At 45.8% G+C, this 25032-nt stretch overlaps 8 protein-coding genes across 8 annotated transcripts; 2 read left to right on the top strand and 6 right to left on the bottom strand.

Annotated features, from left to right (window-relative positions):
• Nucleotides 1-192: 192 nt before the first annotated feature.
• LACBIDRAFT_314969 (uncharacterized protein) lies at nt 193-802 on the bottom strand (the record flags this gene model as incomplete). Its single annotated transcript, XM_001889346.1, has 5 exons — nt 193-197; nt 280-386; nt 440-545; nt 599-705; nt 759-802. The coding sequence occupies 5 exons, from the start codon at nt 800-802 to the stop codon at nt 193-195; spliced, it is 369 nt and encodes a 122-aa protein (XP_001889381.1).
• Nucleotides 803-1111: 309 nt separating this feature from the next.
• LACBIDRAFT_334557 (uncharacterized protein) lies at nt 1112-3340 on the top strand (the record flags this gene model as incomplete). Its single annotated transcript, XM_001889320.1, has 8 exons — nt 1112-1169; nt 1192-1333; nt 1386-1493; nt 1546-1652; nt 1698-1812; nt 2419-2598; nt 2735-2962; nt 3073-3340. The coding sequence occupies 8 exons, from the start codon at nt 1112-1114 to the stop codon at nt 3338-3340; spliced, it is 1206 nt and encodes a 401-aa protein (XP_001889355.1).
• A 1290-nt stretch (nt 3341-4630) lies between these two features.
• On the bottom strand, nt 4631-7358 carry LACBIDRAFT_334558 (uncharacterized protein; the record flags this gene model as incomplete). Its single annotated transcript, XM_001889347.1, has 13 exons — nt 4631-4712; nt 4800-4927; nt 4987-5208; nt 5244-5335; nt 5459-5469; nt 5526-5688; nt 5724-5791; nt 5828-6193; nt 6252-6437; nt 6490-6562; nt 6612-7078; nt 7140-7254; nt 7307-7358. 13 exons carry the CDS (start codon nt 7356-7358, stop codon nt 4631-4633), a joined length of 2025 nt encoding a protein of 674 aa, XP_001889382.1.
• A 2282-nt stretch (nt 7359-9640) lies between these two features.
• On the top strand, nt 9641-10685 carry LACBIDRAFT_334559 (uncharacterized protein; the record flags this gene model as incomplete). The annotated part of the gene is made up of 4 exons (XM_001889321.1): nt 9641-9916; nt 10056-10126; nt 10270-10308; nt 10610-10685. The coding sequence occupies 4 exons, from the start codon at nt 9641-9643 to the stop codon at nt 10683-10685; spliced, it is 462 nt and encodes a 153-aa protein (XP_001889356.1).
• Nucleotides 10686-12638: 1953 nt separating this feature from the next.
• On the bottom strand, nt 12639-15345 carry LACBIDRAFT_314973 (uncharacterized protein; the record flags this gene model as incomplete). Its single annotated transcript, XM_001889348.1, has 13 exons — nt 12639-13040; nt 13097-13159; nt 13217-13248; nt 13330-13357; nt 13437-13572; nt 13631-13738; nt 13789-13860; nt 13913-13972; nt 14027-14256; nt 14342-14655; nt 14704-14796; nt 14853-14977; nt 15029-15345. The coding sequence occupies 13 exons, from the start codon at nt 15343-15345 to the stop codon at nt 12639-12641; spliced, it is 1980 nt and encodes a 659-aa protein (XP_001889383.1).
• Nucleotides 15346-16042: 697 nt separating this feature from the next.
• LACBIDRAFT_314974 (uncharacterized protein) lies at nt 16043-16327 on the bottom strand (the record flags this gene model as incomplete). The annotated part of the gene is made up of 1 exon (XM_001889349.1): nt 16043-16327. One exon carries the CDS (start codon nt 16325-16327, stop codon nt 16043-16045), a length of 285 nt encoding a protein of 94 aa, XP_001889384.1.
• Nucleotides 16328-16771: 444 nt separating this feature from the next.
• Nucleotides 16772-17177, bottom strand: LACBIDRAFT_314975 (uncharacterized protein; the record flags this gene model as incomplete). The annotated part of the gene is made up of 3 exons (XM_001889350.1): nt 16772-16809; nt 16863-17119; nt 17170-17177. 3 exons carry the CDS (start codon nt 17175-17177, stop codon nt 16772-16774), a joined length of 303 nt encoding a protein of 100 aa, XP_001889385.1.
• Nucleotides 17178-20115: 2938 nt separating this feature from the next.
• On the bottom strand, nt 20116-21931 carry LACBIDRAFT_334562 (uncharacterized protein; the record flags this gene model as incomplete). The annotated part of the gene is made up of 5 exons (XM_001889351.1): nt 20116-20628; nt 20688-20849; nt 20902-21290; nt 21431-21655; nt 21706-21931. The coding sequence occupies 5 exons, from the start codon at nt 21929-21931 to the stop codon at nt 20116-20118; spliced, it is 1515 nt and encodes a 504-aa protein (XP_001889386.1).
• Between the last annotated feature and the right edge of the window lie 3101 nt (nt 21932-25032).

A 25032-nucleotide genomic window follows, 5' to 3' on the forward strand; every position in this document is an offset into this window, starting at 1 on the left:
TGCACACATGTAGTAGTATCAAAATGAGTCTACACTGAAGGGAAATTGAGCCACAGGAAGGTCTTGGGCAGAGTTTAGCATAAGTTCAAAAAACACGAAATTACAAACAGATGTACCTCCACAAAGGGATGAACAGATTCATAAGTGGCTTGTTGGAGCATTTTTGAGATGTGAAGTAGTGTCCAAATGAGTTTACACTGAAAGGAATTGAGCCATAGGAAGGTCATGGGCAGAGTTTATTATAAGTCAAAAAAACATGAAAGTACAAATAGACAGTACCTCCATGAAGGGATGACGGATTCGCAGATGGCTTGTTGGAGCATTTTTGGGATGTGTAGTAGTATCGAAACGAGTTTACACTGAAGGGAATTGAGGCACAGGAAGGTCTTGGGCAGAGTTTATTATAAGTGCAAAAACATGAAAGTACAAATAGACGTACCTCCACAAAGAGTTGACGGTTTCATAAACGGTTTGTCGGAGCGTTTTTGGGACGTAAAGTAGTATCCAAACAAGTCTTCGTTGATGGAATTGAGGCACAGGAAGGTCTTGGGCAGAGTTTATTATAAGTGCAAAAACATGAAAGTACAAATAGACGTACCTCCACAAAGAGTTGACGGTTTCATAAACGGTTTGTCGGAGCGTTTTTGGGACGTAAAGTAGTATCCAAACAAGTCTTCGTTGATGGAAATCGATGCACAGGAAGGTCTTGGGCAGAGTTTAGCAGAAGTGCAAAAACACGAAAATACAAATAGACGTACCTCCACGAAGAGTTGACGGTTTCGTAAACGGTTTGTCGGAGCATTTTTGGGACGTGAAGTAGTATCTAAACAAGTCTACGTTGAAGGAAATCGAGGCACAGGAAGGCCTTGGGCAGAGTTTAGCAGAAGTGCAAAAACACGAAAGTACAAACAAACATACCTCCACGAGGAGTTGACGGATTCGTAAACGGTTTCTTGGAGCGTTTTCGGGACGTGAAGCACTATCCAAACGAGTCCACGTTGAAGCGAATCGAGCCACAGGAAGGTCCTGGGCAGAGGTTGGCATTAGGGCAAAAAGACGAGTCACGGCATTGCCCGAAAATGACGTACTTCCTTTGCGGGCTACCTTCAAAATGCAAGGTAGCCCGCAAGGGAAGTACGTCATTTTCGGAAATTTCCGTGACTCAACTTGTGAGTCATTCCTTTTGATCAGCGGAATATTCACCATTATGCTCACAACTTCTCAGTACCTTCCTGCAGTCCGTTTCGCTTGAGTGTGGACTCGATTCAATACCTACGCATTCCACGAACAAGCTCCACAAAACCGTTTACAAAACGGTCAACTTCCCATGGAGGTAAGTCACTTTGTATATTCGCATTTTTGCACTCATGCTCACAAGCTCTCAGTACCTTAATCTGGACCATTTGGCGTGCGCATGGGCTCGTTCGGATACCCCCAGACTCCCTGAAAACGGTCCACCAAACCGTTTGTGAAATGGTTGAGGCCTCATGGAGGTAAGTCAAATTGTATATTTGCCTTTTTGAATTTATGCTCACAATCGCTCAGCACCTTAATCTCATCTGTTTGGCATGCATGTGGGCTTGTTCAATACCTACGCATTCCACGAACAAGCTCCACAAAACCGTTTACAAAACGGTCAACTTCCCATGGAGGTAAGTCACTTTGTATATTCGCATTTTTGCACTCATGCTCACAAGCTCTCAGTACCTTAATCTGGACCATTTGGCGTGCGCATGGGCTCGTTCGGATACCCCCAGACTCCCTGAAAACGGTCCACCAAACCGTCTGTGAAATGGTTGAGGCCTCATGGAGGTAAGTCAAATTGTATATTTGCCTTTTTGAATTTATGCTCACAATCGCTCAGCACCTTAATCTCATCTGTTTGGCATGCATGTGGGCTTGTTCGGATACTCCCAAACTCCCTGAATATGATCAACAAAACTGTTTATGAAAAGGTTGAGGCCTTGGTTGATTGTTATACATTGAATATAAAGAAATATAATTGAATGGGGTTGATAATACTGTGGAAATGTTGAGGAAGCTTGCAAGAACAGGGCTAGCAAATAATTTGAGTAAAGAGAGAGCAGAGGCATCACTATTCATATGCTTAGGGTGCTAAAAGCAAGTGTTAAGCAATGATTTGGTAGATTTGACTAGAAAATACAATGAGGAGGATGAGGCGTTCAACTGTGGGAAGAAATCATTTTCGTGGGAGAAAGTCAAATTTCAGCGTTACCGCGCTGAAAAAAGTCTTGAGATCCCAGGTAATAAACGAGTCTCTTCGTAAACTCAGAGGACTCGTAAACCTGCCTTGTGGGTCGACACGCCACCGCCTCATATTGACGTCCGCCTTCTCTCGTCTTTTCCTTTTCCCTTCATGTGTTGTCGATTCCACCACGTTGTCCTGCATCCCTCCAGGCACGAAGACGACACGTCTACTTGCACAAACCGTGCCTGTGCCTCTGTCGACGTGTTCCCACCCAATCCATGGTGCCCTGCACCCCTCCAGGTCCCAAGACGACATATCGTCGTCCGCGAAACGGCACATCCTGCCCCGCGGCTTCTGCACCCCTTCCACCTTGATATGGGTGTTCCAGGGTACAATATGACGTATTTCCGCCTGCTAAACTCCTTCTCAACATTGGCAATGCACAAATTGACTGTGGCATGCGAGGGTGAAGATGCGGGGAGTTCTTAAAGTGAGATTGGGCACTTGCAATTACGAAGAAGACAGGCGGCTACAGCGCCAGGATCTACCACTCGCGCAAAGCTTCAGATTATGCGCAGAGGGGCTCAGGTCGTCACGTTTATGCTCGAACACCCCCTCTGATCCATCCGATCGACGACGACATCGCTACAGCGCCAAGTTCACCCAAGCTCAAAACCTCCGCGCATCTGCATACTTTACCAAACGCCATCCGCTTGCGCTTGATCTCTTCACACAGGTAGTCGCACTAACAGCGTAAGTATGTTTGTCTTCATTCCTGGAAGGACTCGCTAATGCCCCCTACTGCGAAATGTGTCTACATGCGCTAACAATGATGCCGACGCTACTCTGACCCCTCACTGCAGACTCGGCCCTGCTGATTCGACGCTTCGTTCATCAGGAACGAAATACTACCGCGACGCTTCCTATTCCATGGTTTATCTGCCGCTTGATGTTCAAAATTGTTATACCCAGAAGGGCTGGGAGACGAGTCCTTCTCCTCCACAACAGCATCCCGCAAGTGGAGCGCTCCACAAATCCAGTTACTTTTGCAAGCAACGCTATGGTTCTTCAAGAGGTCTTGAAGTTTTTTGGGCCCACCATCCCAATACTCGTGGCAACTGTTATTCGTAGTCGCACTACAATGATCAAGGTTCATTCCTAGTAATATAAAATTTATGAATCAGAAACATACGTATGGCCTTGGGGATCGACCAAACACATGACCTTGTCATGGTCAAACATGCCTGAAAACCGTTGAACAGATGAGAAAAGCTTGATAAATTAGGGAAATGTCAAATCTTGCCTTGAAGATCACATAGGATAATGTTTTGTTGGGTGTAAACGGCTGTGAAATGAGAGAATGCGTGCACAGCTCTGGTGAGATGATCATCAGCATCTCCAAATTCGTTGTTCCCTGTGAACTTCTTGATTTTTCCATCGAATTCGCCACAGGGTAACAGACGTGTGGCTATGAAAGTGTTATGGGTTAAATGACGGCTATGGGATGAAAGACTTGGGCTCAAGCTCCCAAGGATCGAGCCATTAAAGTTAAAGTAAAACTCTGAATAAAATTTTACATTGTGAATCATTGGTAAATCGAATTGAATGAAAGGAGGAATTTATTCCCACCTGGTAGCGTGTTGGCACCCGATTCACGAGCATAGTTGTCAAATTCATGCTTCAGGGTGTCGCCTATGCATAACAGGGCGTACTCAGCTTGCAAAACGCTCTTTACGGCACTGCTGTCCATGTAAGAATCAATTGGCTGTGTTAAGACATATTCTTTTCCTGAAAATCTCGCCTTCAACGAAAGGTTAATGAGGTGTAACATGTAAAATAACAAAATTAAACACGGACATATATTCCTCGTTTTGTAGAGCCTTCGCCAACATATCCATCGTCGCCAGCTTTTTCCCAATTGGCCGCAATTTGTATCTCTTCCATAGTCTCTGATGTTACAAAATGTACATTGAGGCCGTCTTTAAGGGAATAGGTTGCCTTGGTTCGTAAAAACGAGCTAGTCACCATTTTGATATTGCGAGTCCATTTGGGGGGGGCAGTAGTCGGCCAGAAAGCACTTTTCAGTACCACACGATTATTGACATGCTGGGGAACATCTGGTACAGCAAAAACAAATGAAGTTCGGGTCGGCCTAGCGGAGACTTGATGGCTAGAGCTGGAGGCTGGCCCGGTTCTCTGTTTTTTGCTTCTCAATCCGAAAGTTGAGGTTGCCTTCGTAAAAGAAGACACTCTCGATTTGCTTGGGAGGTGGTACGACTCAGCGGAATGTTGATAACCGTCATGGAACTAATCATGTTTAGACAAAGGAAGAAGAGAAAACGACATTCCCACTCATGACTTGGTTCTCAAAAAAGGCAAAGCGTATTTCAATTTTTTTGTCCTTTAACATCGTTTCAGCCACTAATTTCCCCTTGACAAATTCATGGTAAAACTGTTCCATAGGAAGCCTTTGATCGAAGTGTTCAAGCGACGAGTATTTTTGCTGGTTTTCATGAGCATAGAGGCTAATATTCGCCCTAAAACCGTTCATCGGCACTAGAAGTGCAAATTTCAAGATCGTAGTACTTACCACGTCAACATATCAGCATCAGGATATTGATCCACAAATGGTTTCCGGACCATGCCCAACAGTGTCCCAAGTGCATCTTTCGTCTCAGTTTCTGGGCTAAAGACGTGAACGACTCGGATGGGCTCAATCTAGAAACACCGGAATCACCAGGATTAAATTGATATGATTTATATGCGAGTAATCCAACCTTTGTCATCTTTCCTTGTTCGGGAATCTTCCAAAGCGTTGCACCAACTTTAATCCCAGTACCAACCAGATTGGCTTCTTCTCTTTTCGCCTTCCGTTCCGCCACAACAGTTTGCGCTTTGCTTAAGTTCTTGAGTTTGTTGAGACCTCCTTCTACTCCATGTGCAGTGCTGGGCTTATTCAATCGGGGATCCGAAGCTTGCGCTTGATATCCTTGGCGGAACTTATGATAGCCGATGCGCGTTCTGTCAAACTAACAGTACCCCCCATATCTGTCGCATTCTGCTCCAATAAAAGTGGCGTGACTCCTTGTATCCTGAGAATGGTTGTTGGTATGTGGGGTGCTTTCTCTGTTCCACTCGAAATAAGTGCATCTTCATTGTAGAAAAACTGGCACCGTACTGTATGTCTTGATGCACCCATTGCAAAGAGGGTTTTTGATCAGACTGGAGGTGAGACCACAACCAACACACTGTGGTTTGTCCTATTTAAGTTTTTAGCTTTTAGTGGGCCCCAAGATTGCGGCATAGTAAGGCATACATTGATGGCTGCGATTTCGGGGACTGAGATTCCAGGTACCCGCAGAGTGCATTTACCACACCAAACCCCTGCTTCATTGTCCTGGTCAGCCAGAAGTGGAAAGTCAATACCACAGTATGAACACTTAGCCATTGCGATGAGCACAGTGAAAGGTGTTGAAGAGCTGAAAAAAAAAAAGACAGGCCACGTCACACAGACCTGAGCCCTCAGCCACTAGACCTGAGCCCAGATTGATTGTGATCAATTGATGAAGGACGGGAGGCAATCTGCTCATTATTAAAAACCAGAAAAAGTGAAATTACATGTAGAACAATGGAAGAAGGGCCTCGAAAATATGCCACGCATTATGTATGGTCAGCTCTGTGACGCCTAAGGACTGGTACGCAATTTCCGCCTTCTCTGAGAACTCTGGGGATGCAAAAGCAAGGAGGGCATCGCCACCCATGAACTCTTTGATTTCGAATACAATCTTGAGTTGATCGTCGTTGAGAGGGAGTAGCTTGTCTACCAGGCCGAAGTTCTGCGGCAAGAAGAATGCCTCATTCCGAGAGCAACCAGAGGGACCAGCCTTTTCATTATCTTTACGCATCTTCTGTCCATTTCGCATTTCGGTGAAACCATCGAGTGCGAGCTGGAGAGTTTTAGACCAAAGCCACTGGCTCAATTGACTAATAAAATAGAATATGCAATCAATACTGAGCGAGCGATGCATAAAACGACACTTACGAATGAACTGGGTCTTCAGGTTTGAAGTTTCCGGATGGGGGTCCCTTTTGGTACTCCGTGACAGCATTGTCACCAAAATCAAGGCGCAGTCGCAGCCAAGACCGCTCGATTGAGATATTGTGCACACTTCGAAGATAACAGTGAGCAGGCAGCGTACCAATGTCGTAGTCAGGATGAAAAATTTGGCTGCAGAGACATGAGGACGATAGATTAGAATTATCATGAAAGGAAACTGCACCGAAGAGCATTAACAAGCCCATACAGTTGTGTCGTTTCTGAGCCGCAATCAGTACTAAACTGGAGAGGAAGCCCTGAGCGCGACGTCAGTTTCAATATAAGGATGTGGTAATAATCACGTACCTTTGTATTTGAGGACGAGGCAAAGAAATAAATAGCCGATTATGTCACCCATTCGATTGCTTGGAACAACCCGTGCAGCGAGCCATCTCGCTGTTGCATCGTCAACGACAGCCCATATTGGGAAACCTATCTTATAGAGCTTATCGTGGCCGTCGCCTGACCACCTCTCGTGGACGCCAATTGGTGCCTTGGGTACACGGTGGATCCTCTTTGCCCCCGGCTCACGAGCAAGAAACGCATCCGCATCATGAAGGTGCATGATGCCAGATATAGTGTCACGCGCCAATTGAATACCCTGGTCGTGGGCAATGTGATTTTTGATAGTCCCGAGCCCTTGTCCTTTCGAAGGGTCTCTGTCAAGCTGTTGTAAAACAACTTGCTCTTTCTCCTTTTCGGTGAGCTTTTGCAGTTTGGAACGAGGTCCCAATAACTGAAGGTCATTCCTCCAACGCTTGATAGAAGAGACACTGATCAAGTGCACGATTTTAAGTTATTAGGCTGAAAGATGTTCAACAATAAATGGATTACCTGGCTGAAATCCCGTACTCTGCAAACAGCCTCTGCTTTATACGGCTATTACTGGACAATCCCTCCCGATGAAATTTCGTCAGCACTTCAGCGAGACGAGGGTCATCCACAGACGCTAAACTGTTTTTAGGACATTGTAATCAAACATATTGAGATGATATACACACGGACAGTAGCATGTTGATTTTTACCCATAGGGTTGTGGTTATGGGATGACATTTGTTGAAGGTGCCGGCAAAGACAAAACAATAGTTAAGGGACAAGCAGAGGGTGACAAGCGCGATTTGGCTATCGAAACGTCAACGGGACGGTGATAACGCCGAAGTGAGCACGGTACAGGATGGCAAGCACTGGAAGAAAACCGCAGTTCGACCATTGAAAGGGTCTTCAACTGATCACTGAGGTGAACAAGCAGACTATTTATATAAGTTGTACACAACCGCAACTGCTGTGAGACGAATTGCGGCATTCAAATTGCGGGCAGTCCATGTGGATGGTAGTTCTGAATTGGAGTTGCAGAACTGCATATCAGGTCAGGTAGCACCTTTAAGTTTCATATGAGTATGAGTGTAAATTTCGGGACAATAGGAATCAAACAGAAAGTAATGCACCTTGCCGCCGCCTGGAGTCAAAAGGCCGCTGCTGCGATGCCGAGGACACCGCCAAATCGGGTTCTTCTATCACACCTGGGCTTGCCTTCGAGGCACAGGCGTGCACTAAATCACCTCGAGAACAGGTTTCTTGGCACGTCTCGCAGAAGACGAGGACTAGCCACAGAAAATTATGTACGTGTGCCTGGTGTTCTCCTGCCATGGGCTTTCCAACTTGTCTGGGTGCTTGCACTGGTACTTGGGATGACGACGAAAGTTGTAGTTATATTATTTCGCAAAGGTATGACCTTGTGCATCCCAACCATCTCAACCTTCGTAAACTTCCTCATTCGTACAAGAGTAATCCGCACAGGCATCCTTTCGGAACCATAAGTGAGATTTCAAAAGAAAGATAGGAAAACATACGGCTGAGCGCTCCGCAGAAAACGTATTGATAGAAAACACACACTGCAGCTCGCTAGAATAGGTCACTTTACATGGAAAGGACTTCTTCAAATCGAGGGTGTTGAGAGAGCCATAAGGGAACATCTCGAGTATACGTGTGAGCGCTACGCAGAAAACGTATTGATAGAAAACACACTGCAGCTCGCTAAAATGGGTCACTTTACATGGAAAGGACGTCAATTGGCTGGGATCATACAGCGAAGCTTTTATTCAATTCACGGTTAATCCATGCGTGCACGTTGGAGTCGCCGCAGCTTCTGAATATCAAAGAAAGTAGTACCTAGAAATTTACGTGTGAGATTAGTGAAAAGAACGGTGGAAACAACACACTCTAACTGAAATCAGGCCATGCTTGGTGCGAGGGCTTTTGCTCATTCAAATCGAGGGTGTTGAGAGAGACATAAGAAAATACAATCGACGACGGACGTGGCCAAAAACAGGGTGGTAACATCACATGACCACACCATGAGTTATGACTTCAAGTTCCAAAGATATCGTTCAATATACTTTGTATAATGGAAATAAAGTGTTTTCCAAGTGTTTTCTTTCGCAGAAAACATATGAAAGTCCAATCTACGGCTACAGACTTTCCAAACAATCAATATGAATACTTATGTGGATATGCAAAGAGGTTTTCGTTAAGTTTTCGTATGACTTTCAAGAAGAAATACTGAAACAGTACTGAAACCAGCTGTTTATTCACGGAAAACATACGCGTTGTCACCCATGCCTACAGGCAGCTATTAGTTTTCATTTCATATTGTCACGCACTCAGAATTCATGAAGAAGCGGTGCCAGTTCCCCCAAACACCCCTCGGAAATCAACTTCTCTTACCAAATACAGACCTGAGCCCAGCCGCCAACAGTACAAGTTCCTCAGCCTACACTGCTTTCTAAATTACACCCTGCTTCTCTCCAAAGCCCCATGTTTCCCCCAACCTTATTTACATTGGCGTACTGACATTGACATGCGACGTCATGTCATGTCAAGTGTACCCATAGCTATCACCACCACTCATGATCCATCCGCCGGCTTCCTCGGGTTCCCTAGGCCTTTACATTCCTCGTCTAGGCTCTTGTGACTACTCTCCGCCGACTTTCACCACCCCCTGATCGCTCTCTATATACGTCACCATGATCTAATCTAAGCAGTGACTCACAGGGGCAGGCAACCGCGTCATCAAGCAGCCTCAAGAAAATCGGCAAGTAACAACCTGGCGCTTTTGGGAAATTGCAATCTTATCTGGAGCAAAGTCGACGTCTCCTTACACCCTCATAACTCTTTTTTTTCAATTCAATTGAACCTCATTTCATCTCAAGCATAGCCTGCCCAAAGAAACAAAAAAAGATAGTGGTGGCCCTGTTATCTATCCACCAACCACGCAGTGCACACGTCTACAAAACCTGACCACACTACACCAGCGTCTGCCCACACGTGCAAAAAGCATGGCACTGGCGTCTGGCATCTATCTACCCAAGGCTAGCCAAGGCCCAAGGACGAAGCAAGGCACCCCACCCAAGCTCAAGGCACGTCAACGCGTCAACCGGCGTGACAGTCAACACTCAAGCTTGTCATTCAATATTCAACTGCCATTGCCGGCTCACCTGTTCTCAGTCTCCAAGCAGGCTGTTCGATTCCACTCGAACCACAAAGCTCAGGTACATTGTGACTCCCGTCGGGACAGGCCGAACTTGAAAGTTCAAGGTGACAGCCGTTCAACTGTCAGTTGTTCGACGATATGATTATATTGGCATCTGACGGGGTGGTGACCGTTGCGTTTTGGATGCTATAGAGTCTTGTGGTTTTATGGCTCGGAATGCGCTGACTTGAATTAGTATTGTGAATGACTTCACGAAACAGTACAACTATGCAAGTCAACAATACCACAAGTCAAAACTCATATCTGAATCCTACATCTGCAGGTCCTCGCCGTGCGTGCTGCTCAAAGATCCTCCCGGGATGACCAGCACGCACATCCTTATGACGACACGCGTACCACTGGCACTGGCGTCGGTTTTTTTTTTTTCGTGTTGAAAATAATTTCAATCCTACACGGTGTCCGGCAACTATGTAGGTATATTTTTATCTCCGTTGTCGGAAATGGAGTCAGTGGGTAAGTTCTGTTATTACTTCACGGTCTAACCTTTTTATTCAGGTGCCCATTATAAATCAAGTGAATCGGCTCGCCTCTGCCTTCAAAACAAAGTTTTATCACTACTGCAACACATGAACCACCATTCACAAGGACCACCACGCTCGACCCCAACTATATCCCACTCCAACGATCCCACTCAACCCGCCCGGCCACTGGCAAGTTCCAACAAAAAAAGAAATCTGGGGTGTCCATAACCTGAGGCTGTTCAATCACACTGTAATGTATCTAATAATAATAATAACTGACTGCGAGTTGATAGGAATGATGACGTCGTCGTAGTGGGAAACACACCATGTTCTATTCATAGCATCACTGCTCTCGCGGCAGAACCCTAGTCATTTTTACTCATACTTCAACACGTCAACGAACAACGGGCTACAAAAACAAACCTAGATGGCCCATGGGTTAAGACTCTAGGCGTCGGCCCCTTTGACCAAAAAAAAAAAAAACTGGGGTCGGGGTCGGGGTGGTTTTTACTTTCCTAAACGACGGGTTTCGCTGATTGTGAAACATATACGCATGTACGTGTGAGACACGTCCATAATTATGACATCCGAGGGGTCGTCCCCATCTATAAATAAAATACTGAGCCTGACCAGGGTCGATCGTTTACATGACGTCCATCGTGAATTTGCTTCCGTTTCAAGATATTTTAAGGGGTTGTTCAACGAGGTAGATCCAAATTCATACGACTAGCTTGCAACTACATGTGCAGTCAAGAAACGGGACGTGAAACTGTATTGGCCTTTGAAGCGGGCTCCATTATTTCGTGCCGAGTATCCCAGCCTGTTACGGCAAGCCACCCATCGCTTCACAAGAATTTTGTTTCTCATTTGGTTCCCATCTATCCGAATACAGTGCTCTCTGCACTGGCTCGTGCATGAGTCCGACCCATTCGGCCGCCGACTCTCAAACCAGGCCAGAGCACCAGGAAAGCACCATTCGTTTTTCCGTTCCCAGTCCAACCCATTCATCATCACAGAAGTTTCTTCATCAGATGTGCAAACGACTCGAGAAACACAGTAAGAATTATGTACAATCGTCACGGCGACAAACGTCCATAATTAGCCAAGGAGGAGATATTTACAATTGCCTAAGAGCAAAACCCGAGAGAGATGCCAGAGCATACAGGGAAAAACCAGTCGGATTAGGAAAACAGAGTCCCAAGCAACGCAAAACGATCGAACAACAGGACATTGATAACGAGAACGAACCAGCCACTTGCACTTCTTCTGACAAGTCTTGGCAGGCCCATCAGGGACTTTACTGGGGAAGTCGAAACCGAAACTTCTTCCTGCGGGGACGGGATGATAGGCGTCGTAACGACAGCCGGATTCTGAACTCCCAGAAAAATGGGGTTGAAAAACAGCGGGGGAATATCGGAGCAGAGGAACGTGCATACCAAGCTTCGTTTTGTCCCCACAGGCTCCTCGACGGTCACAGTAGGTGGCGGTGATATAGAACGACCCCCACTTTCTCATGGACCTCCCTGTTGGTGACAAAAGCTCCAGATCGGACAAGTCGTTCAGATCGTTGTCCCTGTTGTCATACTCATAGTCCGAATCGGTGTCCTCAAGGGCCTTGAAGCTCTTCTTCTTTTGATTAGTTGCCCTGGGCTGAGGTTTTGAGATGGGTGATGGTGGTTTGATCATTTCTTCCTGTTCAAGTTGTTTGGGACTTGGGGCCGGTAAAGAGAGGTGGGCTGGATCTGGTGATGAGCGCTGCGCCGCTTCAGGATCGTTTGCTTCATTGCATTATCGGCCTATGATGATGATGAGCCAATAAAGATAAAGTCAGAGGAGTGTATACATGGGGACATTACCAAAGCTTGCAATGACTCGTCAATTGGGCTCGAGGGCAGTCACATCTGGAAATTCAACAAAGTCTTCGCGTCAGGCCCAGCACTCTTGGCCCTCTCTTGGAGCATCTGCGCCAGTGCTGCGTCCAAAGACTGAATTCTACTATGGAGGCCAGTTGCGAGGCATTCACACTGGGAGATCAAGGTCAGTGGGTTTTCAAACACACACATGGTAACACTAACTCTTCGAAGCTCGTTCTCCTGAGCGACGAGGTCCTCGTTTGCGTTTGAAGGATAATGTTTGATAATGTTGCACTTGAAGAATAATGTGATTCACCAGGTCCTTCTGTAAGTCGGTCTACAAAAGTCGAAATCAGGTCTGGATGAGTTCACAAGGAGATGACCTTACCAAGTTCGCATCATGGTACCGACTCAAAAGCGTTTCCGCATGCTTCATCATTTCGCCCACCCTTGCCTCCAACTCCTCAGCTCAGGCTTTCATGACCTTCATCTGCCCAGACTCCCTCGTCGCCGCAGCCTTGCCATCCTCAGCAATCACAATCACAGACATCTCTGCCAAAGCAAGCCTACCAGCAAGCTCCTCCCTCGCCACTCTTGCTTCTTTAGCGTCATTCTCCGCCAGAGTGGCCACCTTCTCAGCGGCAACAGTGCGTTTCTCCTGCGCCGAGACAAGGTGCTCGTTAGCCTTCTCCTGCTGGTTCATCCTTTTCTCAAAGTCCACTTGAGCAGATGCCAGTGAGGCAGCGGATTCCCGAGTAAGTTGATTGAATGAGGCTTTGAGGTTGGCGGTCTCACGCTCAAGCGCGAGTTTCTGCTCATGGACAACAGCGAGTTCCGTCCTAAGGTTGTGAACAATCTCTTGAACGCCTGCCTGACGTCGAAGTATATCAATAATCATTGAAATATCATGACAAATGGTGGACTCACCTCATTCGCAGTGCTCTGGTCCTTCACTAGCGATAAAGCAGCCGTCTGCTCATCCAATTTATTCTGCGTTGTTCATAGTAACGTCAGTAGAGTACGCATGTCGCTAGTGAATTCCATCACTTGGAGTGCGTTGTTGATGTCATTTCCTGCCACTATCGCCGCATCTTGCTCATCCAACCACTTCTGATAATAATGTCAGTGACGAATATGCACAAGGACAAGTTATTGCCGACCTCCAACCGACGATTCGCTTGGCGAAACCTGAAGATAAGAAAAAAATCAGTTCCAACCATTGCCAACGTCAAAGAAGAGCAACAAATGATTCGATAGTTTTACTCGCTTCCTCACTGGCCTTCTTGGCTTCCGCTGTGACCCGCTTGATCTCAGCTTGAACCAGTTGGGTCGTCCGTACAGCCAGGCCTTCTTTTGTGCTAAGCTCGTGAATCTGTGTTTGTAACTTAGAATTCAGGCCCTCCCTAGCGTAACGGTATTCATCAATGGTGAGGATAAAACACGATCAAAAGGTGGAGGTACCATTTGGTCCAAGCGACTTCAAGGCTCTCGACCTTTGTCTTCAGAATGTCGCTTTCCTCTTTACGCTCACGAGCCTCGGATTCAGCCAGTGCGAGCCACTCTCTTGTTCTACAAAAACGGCGTTACAAAGGCAAGAAGAGACTAAATGGGTGACGTACACTTTCAACGATGCCTCTGCAGAATCGACCTGCGAATTCAGGTCCTCGACTTTTTGCTCAAACAAGATATTTCTGCACAGATTATCGTCAAAGGCACATGAGAGGGTATCTTGCCATCACTTACGAATCCCTAGCTCTGAGCTCGCGGTCTTTCTCTGCAACCGCTTTCTTAGCTTCCGCAACCCTGGTAGTGTGTGTTGCGTAAGTCCACCAAACACGGAAAAAAGAGGAAACTAACAATGCTCTCAACTCAGCCTTCGATTCGCCGAGAGCCTTGACCTCTGCCTTCAAACTGATAATTTCCTTGTCCTTGGCGTTGATGACTTCTTGAGACGCGAGCAACTTCGAAAGGCCCCTGTTCAAAAGCCCGTAAGTGGACGTGAATCCAAAAAGTAGGTGAGTACACTCACTCCTGACCCTCAGCTCCTGCAGCTCAAGGAGATTTGTTGATGAGAAGGTTTTCAGGTTCTGCAGTCTAAAAGGGATAGTACACGTCCGGTAAGATTCCAACACAAAGTTAGAACCTACTCATGGGTGACAGCATGAGCTTTGCCTCTACACCAGCTGCTTCAGCAAGGGAATCGATACTTTCCCGTTCGTGCTTCGCCAGACGGTCCGTCAGGTCTTCTACCTTGCTCCCTTGAGAAAACGGAAACATAAATGTCCATACAAACAAGGGCAGTTGATAGAGATGCCCACCGACACTGCACAAAACTTCCAAGCTCTGCTTATCGTCCAGGCGATCACGAAGAACACTTAGCGTCCCACGCTCCGTATCCTCGAAATCTTTGATCTGTGCTTGCGCATCCGCGAGCTGGGAAGATAGGTGGTGGAGCTTGTCTCGAAGGAGATCAGTCACACGCTGGGCTTTGGAGGGTCAACGAACAATTGGATGAAGAACAAGAGCAAGCTTACATGACCCCAACTCTCCCTGGAGTTCTTGAATGGTATCTCTCATCTCAAATACACGGGAGAAGCCACCGCCTGCTTCAAGGAGGGGTTTTACACCTAGTAGTGGCGGAGACGTCGTCAACATTGCGAAAACCTCGTTGAAACAGCTTTACTGGTCAAGGCATCCGCTGCAGACCGCTTGATCTCAGTCGCCTCGGCGACAGCTTGTGAAAGCAAAGCTTCCGAAGCCTCATGAGACTTTCCAAGAGCAACGAAGGAAGAATGAAGTGACTCGTAGCTATTGAAGCTAGCATAAGTAAGAAGCTACAGGAATCGATTGATAACTTACTTTTCTCGGAGAGTCGCCAGACCTTGCTTCGTCGTGACGAGCCTCTTTTCAGCCACTTCCTTCCCCAACTTTTCCTGTTCATAAGAATGTGCCATTTGCTCCAAAGAAGTTTTGAGGGACGATATTTCGGCGACGGCATCCGCAAGATTCGAGCGTGTTGAGGCGAGGTCAGACTTGGCGGTGCTTAATTCATTTTCCCTTGATTTCAACAGTGGGAGAGCGCCGGCGAGCTCCGACCTAGCATACGCCAACTGCGTTGCTGTAGCGGAAAGTTCTTCACGCGCAGACTTGAGATCCTTCGTGGCCGCACTGCGCATCTGAGACAAATACTCATTTTGTGTTTGCAGCGCAATCGATTCCGCAAAAAAAGCCTCATATCGGTGGTTCTATGAAGAAGAAAGTTCAAAAAAATGGAAGCAAGAAGAATCATGAAGGAATGAACATGCTCAAGGAGATCGCTAAACGCTCATTTTACATCCCTTTTTCTCACAATGGGGGGAGTTTGTTGTGGTTTGAGGGACATATCTAGGATCGAATTAAGACCTAATTCATTTTTTGATCGTGGAAAAACGGCTTGAGACCGTGAGCTAGGGCGTGAAGGCGGCGAAGAAGATGTATGCGCTCCAGATAGGGCAGGGGATTGTCGACGACTAGGTTTGTGGTCTATCACGATGTGTCAAACAAAATGGCGTATACATTATGAATAACTTACTGGACTCGCCCGGAATTAAGGCCAAAGATGTGGTTCTGTCGTTTTCTAGACTATATTCTGGTCAGAATTCTCTTTCTGTGTGAAGCGGTAGGTGAAGGACGATTTGGCGGCGGTTTACACGATGCTGGCTGGATGTATGCGCGGCCTTCATATTTGGGTGAGGCCGGCAACGGTAACGACGCGTCTCTCCTTCCCTCTGTAGTCGTCATCAGACCGATGTCCAGGAAAGAAAGAGTGGCAATGCTCACCTTGTGCCTCCCCCTGTCCGACGTCGCGATCCTGCAGGATATTGACGGGTGCCTTCAATGCTTCTTGGACATCTGAAAGAAGTAGTGGTGCGGATAGGCGATTCTGAGATGAGCCCTCAGCCTGCGTTTGGTGTTGCGCTTGAAAAGAAAACACGGATTGTCGCGATGCGCCAAGGCTTCAGGGTTCTTGAACAGAGCGAACTGGAAGGAATTTGTGTTGCGTGTCGAGCTGATTTTCGGGTTCTGTGTAAGTGGCCTAATGTCGATTGGTTTATTAGATGGTCCAAAAAGGATGATTTGGTAGGCAATAGGCTCTCTTTGTGGAAGCGAGAACAACATGTACCTGATTGATGCATCAGGGAAGTACAGACCTTTCAATAATTCATGTCCACGTGCATTTTTTCGTGAATAAAATAAAATAAATCGAATAAATGCAAAAAATCACTACACGTCTTGTTCTTGCTCTGCAGCACATTTCTGCCAATGGTCTACCGTCATATCAGTGCAGATATGAAGCAAAGAGCCCTCCAGCTCATTGACTTAGGGTGGGATACCAATGAAATTGCTAGCATCCTTGGTGTTTCGGAAAAAAGCATCGGGCGTTGGGAGGCAAGGGGGTGGCGGAACGTGGATTTTAGATATACAGTCACATTACGAATTAAGGCGCCCTCAACCTACCTCCCCCCCACCCCTTACCCCCAAAAAAGGAAATTTCCAAGTTCCTATGTCGAAAACATACTCGAGTAAGCAAGAAGTAAGTAGTAAAACTTCGATGAACGGCTACTAACCTTCACATGTTTGTGGGCAATGTATCCTGTACACTGTACATTTCAGTCAGCCACGTACAGAACGCCGCCACGCAAAGCGAACTCACCAGTCTCGTACTCAACGCTCAACGACAATTTCTGAATATCGTTCCCGAAGACGTTGCATGGCTTTCCCGCCAGAATGAGGGTCGCGGTGAACTTGGTCCCGCTGGCAGATACGTCGGTGGCCCCGTATCCAGGACATGCATCCAGTACGTTGGGATCAACGAAAGTTGCATCAAACCGAGACCGTGACGACGTGTGGGAGGAGTGTCGCCCCAAGGTAGAGCCCAGCTTGCTGTCACTCGTAAACCCCGACACTTGTCTGTAATACAGTAGTGGATTAGAATATATATGTAAAATAGGGACTTCTACTTTGCCATACTTTTTGCGAACCTAACTGGTGTTATAAAAAAGTTTGTTGACTTTTTTTGGGCTCTCAGTCAAAATTTCCGACAATAAACACGTAAATTAGGTGTTTGCCGTGCATCTGAACTTCCCAACTTCTTTCGGAGCGCGATTTGGCTTATTGGCAGGACTTTTCCAAAGTAGGTCACAAAAAATATTTCGACCCCCTAGCGGAGCACCCCCCCCCCTAACCCTATATCCGGGATCCACGTTCCGCCACCCCCTTGTTGGGAGGACAACTATGCAACCCACAGTGTTGTCAACCCGAAATCTCCTCTGCGCGGCCACCCGAGAATCTTGAACACAGAGATTGTGGAGGAGTTGCGTCAGCTCATTGAGGAAACTCCAAGGGGGTGGCGGAACGTGGATCCCGGATATAGGGTTGGGGGGGGGGGCATCCGCCGGAGGCCTTAAATTTTTTTGTGACCTTCTAATAAAAAACATTCAAATGGTCTGCAACACTGCCAGAGCACCCTTGAAGCTTAATTTAATAAGTTGCACACATATTCGGTCAGTAATTTTTGATAGAATCTCAAAGTCAGATGGAAAAACATGGATAGAATTGAGAATAGCTTCTACAGCAAAACAAAACAAACTGTCTACTTTGCATAAATGTATATACTGCCCAAAAAGACGAGGAGATGACCAAGCACTTCTCGGCCCCTCGTCGGCCAACAGCCTTGAGGCCAGCGTACGTGAGAGTCTTGATGAGCCGCATGTACTACTGCTCGGCCTTGTGCACGTCCTGACGTGTGTGGCGTTTACAGATGTTTCCTGGGCACGACACTCTGAAGGCGATGGAATCGATGTCGGGTGCATAGGTAGTTGGCATGGCGCCGGGCCAGTCGATGACTTTGATGAATGTGGAGAACCACGGAAGGTTGTCGCTGTCATTGGTGAAGGACGTTCAGAGGTGATGGCTGCCAATAGCCAATGGTTCCTTCTAAAAAAAACATAGGAGGGTGGGAAGAACATACCGGATTTGGGGGGTAAAGGGAGGGGGGGGTTGAAGACTTGGGCCTTAATTTCTTTTGCAACTGTATATCCAAATTCCACGTTCCGCCACCCCCTTGGGAAACTCCGTCTCTCTTCCTTGATGAAATAAGTGAATGGCTGGCTCTCATGCAGGACACAAGCATTTCCATCTCAGGATTGCATTACAACCTTCAAGATCTTGCTCTCACTCACAAAGTAATGCGAAGAGCTGCAGCCGAGCGTGACGATGCACATCGAGCTGAGTGGATCTTGAATGTTACAACCAACTACAGCCCTGAGCAGATTGTCTTCCTTGACGAGTCGAGCAAGGACGATCGCACCCTCATACAAAAATATGGACTTGCACCATCCGGTGAGGACCCTGTTCTCCATGTCTCACTTGACAGGGGTGTTCGTTACAGCATCCTTCCCGCCCTCACTTTGAAGGGCTACATAGCCCTTCGAGTCGTTGAAGGCTCCGTTGATGGATCAGAGTTTGTAGATTTTGTAATTCAGGACGTGGTGAGCACCCATGATAACCTTGACCCAACCCCCTGACATAGATTTTGGTCCAATAGCTCCCACAGATGAATCCGTTTCCAGGACCTCAAAGTGTCATGATTATTGACAACTGTAACACACACAAGAGTCAAATCTTACAGGAGGTTGTTGAGGAAAAAGGTGCTTGTATTCTTATACCCTGGTTGTACGGCCCACTGAATCGATGTTATCAGGTTGTCTCTTGATATTTCTTCCACCTTACTCCCCTGATCTTAATCCAATTGAGCAGAGCTTCAGTTGCCGTGAGTTGCTGCCACATTCTTACCCACTGGTTACTGATCCAAATCAAAGTGAAAGCCTATCTACGCCGTCATTATCGAGACTTTCAGAATAGTCGGCATCCTGAAGCTGACTTGACTATAGCAGCTTTCACAGCTGTTAATGAAGATAAGGCACGCGGATGGTTTCAAGACAGTGGTTACGTTTAACAATATGGGTATATATATAGACTATATAAAGTAGAGTGGAATGTAGGGGGTTAAGAAGCACAATTAACAGGTGAAAGAGTATCCAGTCCATTGGAGCTAATGTTTGAAAGTCCGGTCTGGTCCGGTTATTGAGCCCTCAAGGGCTCTAACCGAGACCGAGACTGGTTACCTTGTGCCACGAAACCCAAAATAACCGAACCGGACTGCTACTAACCGATTATATCGGTTAGTAACGGTTAGCGGTTGGTTACATGACCAGTCCTAACTGGTTATTTCTCTGTACTAACATAATTACAAACCTATATTATATTTCTAATACAAGCATTATGCTGCATGCACCAGTGAGGTGCGTGTAGGTGAAACACCGCCTCGCATGATGGCCCAATGAAGAGAGAAAGAGAGTACTCGATCTGTGAGCCTTTCTCATCACAACCTATGCATCCAGCATATTTCATAAACAACCTCGCAGGTCGAGTACACCTGACCTGCGAGCGTTTCTCATGGATTGCCATTGTTGTATCAATGTCACATTATCACACATGTGACGACAGGAAAATAGTCACTTAAATTTCAATTCACCGTAAATATGTCAATTCTCCACTAAAAAATATGATTTTTGGATCATTAGAAAGTGTTTAAACAGGGGAATATTTGTGTGTAACGTTAGGACACAAAGACCGGTTATAACCGGTCCTAACCGGTTTTTGTTTGGTCTTGAATATTTTGGGATGACACCTAACCACTAACCGGACCGCGGTTATGGTTAGGATCGGTTAGGTAATTTTTGCGGTCCTGATCGGTTACAGTTCGGTCCAGTCTCGGTTATTTTCCGGTTAACTAACCTAACTTCTAAACACTAATTGGAGCTGCAAGCACAAATACGGAGGGTATAGTAGATAGATCAAAATGAACTGGGAGGAGGTAGGACAAAATGGGGAGGTGAAGGGTATCAGACATCACAGATTGCATCTAGAACGCGACGCCTGACAAAGAATGCCAGGGATGTCCAGTCAGGACAGTGCTCGAGCTCAGCAACCTCGAATTTGTCACCAACTCGGTACCCTAATTTGACAAGTGCACTGAATTCATCTTCTCCAAGATTCTTTGTCATGCACCATCCATGGAGGGCCTTGTGCGGGCCGGCATTGCTGGAATTTGGTGGTGAGACAGGAGCGGCCAGATGGCCAGTGCCGTGGATGGGATGGTAGGATCCAGGAGACAAAGAAAACATTGGGTACTGGGGCTGGTTAAATACAAGGGGTGATCCATAGGCCTGAGGAGACCCATATGTCTGAGGGTGGCCTGAACCCATGTTCCAGGGTGAATGAACTGTATAACTGTTGGGACCAGGCATCTGAGGGCAAGGCAAATGCTTATCACCAGCCATACCCCCAATCTGCTGGTTTGTGAGAAAGTGGTTGGTTCCTAACAGCATGCAGTGAACATCTGTCACCCTTCGAACCTATAATGTCCAATCCAAATAAGTATTTTGATTCAAAATGAGATCTGTTGAGTACTCACGACCGCGAGAGCCCATACTTTAATGCGTGTAGTGTCGATATCAAAGTGCCATCCATTTGAAGCTGCCACGCAGCAGACGTCAGGGTGGCGCAGGCATTGTCCAAGTGGATACAGCTCTTCCAGCTTCTCAACGATGGGAACGAGTTGTGCATCTATTGAAAGCTGTGTGACTTGCTCATCAGGGTGAATGTGATGTGCGACGATGCACCCTTACCTTTTTCCCATACAGACTGTCATCTGGCATTTGACCCAACCTCTGCTCAACCTGCTCTGCCATCGTTTGTGGAGCCCAGATTGTGGTCTGTTGCGCCTTTGGGATAGGCAGGCAAATGACAATGATAGTGCTGGAAGGATCTTTGAGGGACTTGACCTGAGTAACCATTGTCTTGAAGCTGGCAACATTGGTGAGTGGGTACATTTCTTTCTTCTGAAAACTCCAGCTCATAGATGTTGTATCGAGGTTCTCCGTTTCCTGGCCAGTGATTTCCACCACTTCACAGAGGAACCTCTCCCATCCCATCTTCTCCATCAGCTCAAAGGGCCCAGCTCTCTTGGGTGCCTGCTTGATGAACCTGTCCTTCGTGGAATTCTTCGCATGCTGAACTGTTGGTGCCTGTGCTATTTCAGTGAAGAGGGGGTTGCAAAGTGAGCATTGGCTTCCGAAATGGGCTTCAGTGGACGGCTGTGTCGCTTTGGAACAACAGGGTGCTGCTCGTCATCAGATTCGGACAGTGTCGGCGCACGCTTTGTTGGTTTCTGCTTCTTCTTGGCTGGGTCCTTTGTGACCGTACACTTTGGTGTGGCTTTCATCTTCTCGGGCAATGCCTCCCCATCTTCTTCATCAGTAAAGGCATTGTTACGAGCCCTTTTCATCGGCTTGACCTTTGAGCCTTTGACTGCAGGGCTGCTTTGACACATGGGGTTGGTCACTCGAGCGGGAACATGGATCTTGAGAACTTGGGGCAAATCTGGAGAAACCGTTCACAGCAAATGTCCAGGAGTTGATGGGTGGATGTACCAAAATCAACCTTGTCACGGTCAGAATCCTCTTCAACCTCTTGGACCTCCATAATTGGTCTCATTACCATGTCGACATGCCCCGGATGACCCTTACGGTTGGACCTATCATCTGCCTCCTCTCCTGGCTCCCCGACATCCCCAGAATCTGACCCCCAGCCCCTCTGCTCCCCTCCAGGAGAGGATGGGAATTCAAGAGCTTCACTGTCCTCAGAATGACTAGACATAGTAAATGAGTGTTGGGACACCTGTTAGGTGTAGAAATAGAGATCAGTGGGTTGTAGCATACACTGTATGGCCAGCGCTGTGATTTTTGCATTTATTCGATTTATTTTATTTTATTCACGAAAAAATGCACATGGACATGAATTATTGAAAGGTCTGTAATGGGTGAGAGACTTGGTGAAGGGAAAAGTGATTTCTCACAGGAAAACGGAATCCAGTGATGGGCGCATTTTATCGAATTTAATGTCTACTCCTTAAATCAAGTGAAATAATTGTACTTATTTGGAGTTCAAAACAACAAGCAGTTGTTGCTCTCTCCTCTTGTGAAGCTGAATATCTTGCAACCACCCACTGCATATCCAACATTCTTTCATGCTGAAATTTGTTCACAGAACTCAGTTTTCCACAAACTCAACTGACATCTTTATTTTGCAACAACCAAGGCACTGTCACCTGCATACATAGTTGTCATGCTCACTCCAAAATGAAGCACATGTCAATTCATGAACATTTTATTCACAATTTCATTGTCAAATGTTTAATTAATGTTATACATATATGTCTCTAACAAAGAAAACATCACTGACTTACTTACCAAATCACTCCACCACACTCTTCATGTATGCTGGATCAAAATGCTTCAACTATAGATCAGTCAAGGGGGGGTGTTGGAAGGTGACCCATTGTCATTGTCATCTACAGCTATGTCCAAAACTGGACAGTGAGACAGCTCAACACTGTTCTCTCTGTTACCAGGTATGAACTCTCTTACTATGTAAACTCAATGCTGTTCTCACTGTACCAGATATTATAAATACATGTGTTTAACAATAGCTGTTTGAAATTCTCAAAACATGTCATGAGCAATGTTGCTTGGAAAGTTTCAGTAGACCCATGTTGGAAATATGTACAAAGATACACTTGGCATAGAGTGAGTCAGATCTATTGTACATCCTACTGAAAATCCAAATAAGAATCTATAATATGATAAATTTTGGAATATATCAATACCTTTCTCTTAAATATGTTGCAAATTTTATTTGCAATTTTGGAAAGATGGTGAGCTAATATTATGAATATGAAAATTAACTAGACTCTATAGTAAACAAGACTCACACTTTTCCTTTGATTCAGTCCTTGACATATTAGGGTGATCTTCTCCAAGAAGTCTGTTTCTCATATCTAGAACTTTGATTTGAAGCTTCTCTGCATCTGCATATTTTCCTAGACTCCTATATGTATTCGCAAGATTATTCATGGCCCCAATTGTATCTGGGTGCTCTTCTCCAAGAAGTCTGTTTCTCATATCTAGAACTTTGATTTGAAGCTTCTCTGCATCTGCATATTTTCCTAGACTGCTATATGTAGCTGCAAGATTACCCATGGCCCAGATTGTATCTGGGTGCTCTTCTCCAAGAAGTCTGTTTCTCATATCTAGAACTTTGATTTGAAGCTTCTCTGCATCTGCATATTTTCCTAGACTCCTATATGTATTTGCAAGATTATTCATGGCCGAGATTGTATGTGGGTGCTCTTCTCCAAGAAGTCTGTTTCTCATATCTAGAACTTTGATTTGAAGCTTCTTTGCATCTGCATATTTTCCTAGACTGCTATATGTATTTGCAAGATCACCCATGGCCCAGATTGTATCTGGGTGCTCTTCTCCAAGAAGTCTGTTTCTCATATCTAGAACTTTGATTCCAAGCTTCTCTGCATCTGCATATTTTCCTAGACTGCTATATGTATTTGCAAGATTATTCATGGCCGAAATTGTATCTGGGTGCTCTTCTCCAAGAATTCTGTTTCTCATATCTAGAACTTTGATTTGAAGCTTCTCTGCATCTGCATATTTTCCTAGACTGCTATATGTATTTGCAAGATTATTCATGGCCGAGATTGTATGTGGGTGCTCTTCTCCAAGAAGTCTGTTTCTCATATCTAGAACTTTGATTTCAAGCTTCTCTGCATCTGCATATTTTCCTAGACTGCTATATGTAGTTGCAAGATTACCCATGGCCCAGATTGTATGTGGGTGCTCTTCTCCAAGAAGTCTGTTTCTCATATCTAGAACTTTGATTTGAAGCTTCTCTGCATCTGCATATTTTCCTAGACTGCTATATGTATCTGCAAGATTATTCATGGCCGAGATTGTATGTGGGTGCTCTTCTCCAAGAAGTCTGTTTCTCATATCTAGAACTTTGATTCCAAACTTCTCTGCATCTGCATATTTTCCTAAACTGTGGTATGTATCTGCCAGGCAATTCATAGCTGTGATTGTCTGTAGGTGCTCCTCACCAAGAGCTCTGTATCTTGAATCCAGCACTTGAATTTGAAGCTTCTCTGCCTCACTGTAATACCCCTGCTCCCTCAACATTTCCCCAAATTTTTCATGAGCATCATCAAAGTATATATCAACCATTTTCTTCTTTGTCATCACACTATGCTGTATATTGGCCCTCAAATGAGTGACCAGAATCCTTCTGAACTGATATGGCTGCTCATTGAAGTCTTCTGGAAGAGAGCAAGCTAACATTCCATATGCCATCAAGTAGTATTTCTCTCTATCTTCTAAGGACATTCTGTCTCTTCCCCATGCATGAATGAGCGGGTGCATGGTATAGATGCCTTTGGATGAGACCAGTTTGATCAGGCTAAAGGACAGTAATACTCGGACTCCCTCTTTGAAGAGGTAATTATCCCATTTTCCTGTTTTGTGAAGCTGAAGCAGTGTGCGGTCTATTATGGAGGTTGCAAGAGGCAAGGATGACCTCTGCTCATTATCTCCATATTCCTGAGTAGCAGCATAAGAAAAGATTTCTTCTGTAATACCATCAAAGTGAAAGAAGGCAAACATTGCCAGGAGAAACATTGCACTCTTAGCTGCCTCAGCTTCTTGAGAATCATCATTTTTAGCTCTTGCCTGAATTTCTTTAAATGATAGCTCCCAAGTCCCATACACAGTTCTGTTGTACTTAGATGCCCCTTTGAAAGCTGGGTAAGATAATAATCTTTCTCTGTTTTGAGAATATTCATCAAGATAGTCTCTTATGTCTCTGCCCCCAAAAGCAATGAAAGCACCAGCCTGATCAATAGCCAGAGGAAT

The sequence above is a fragment of the Laccaria bicolor genome, genomic scaffold (genome assembly GCF_000143565.1).
Source record: "Laccaria bicolor S238N-H82 LACBIscaffold_66 genomic scaffold, whole genome shotgun sequence".
In the NCBI taxonomy this organism is placed as follows: domain Eukaryota; kingdom Fungi; phylum Basidiomycota; class Agaricomycetes; order Agaricales; family Hydnangiaceae; genus Laccaria; species Laccaria bicolor.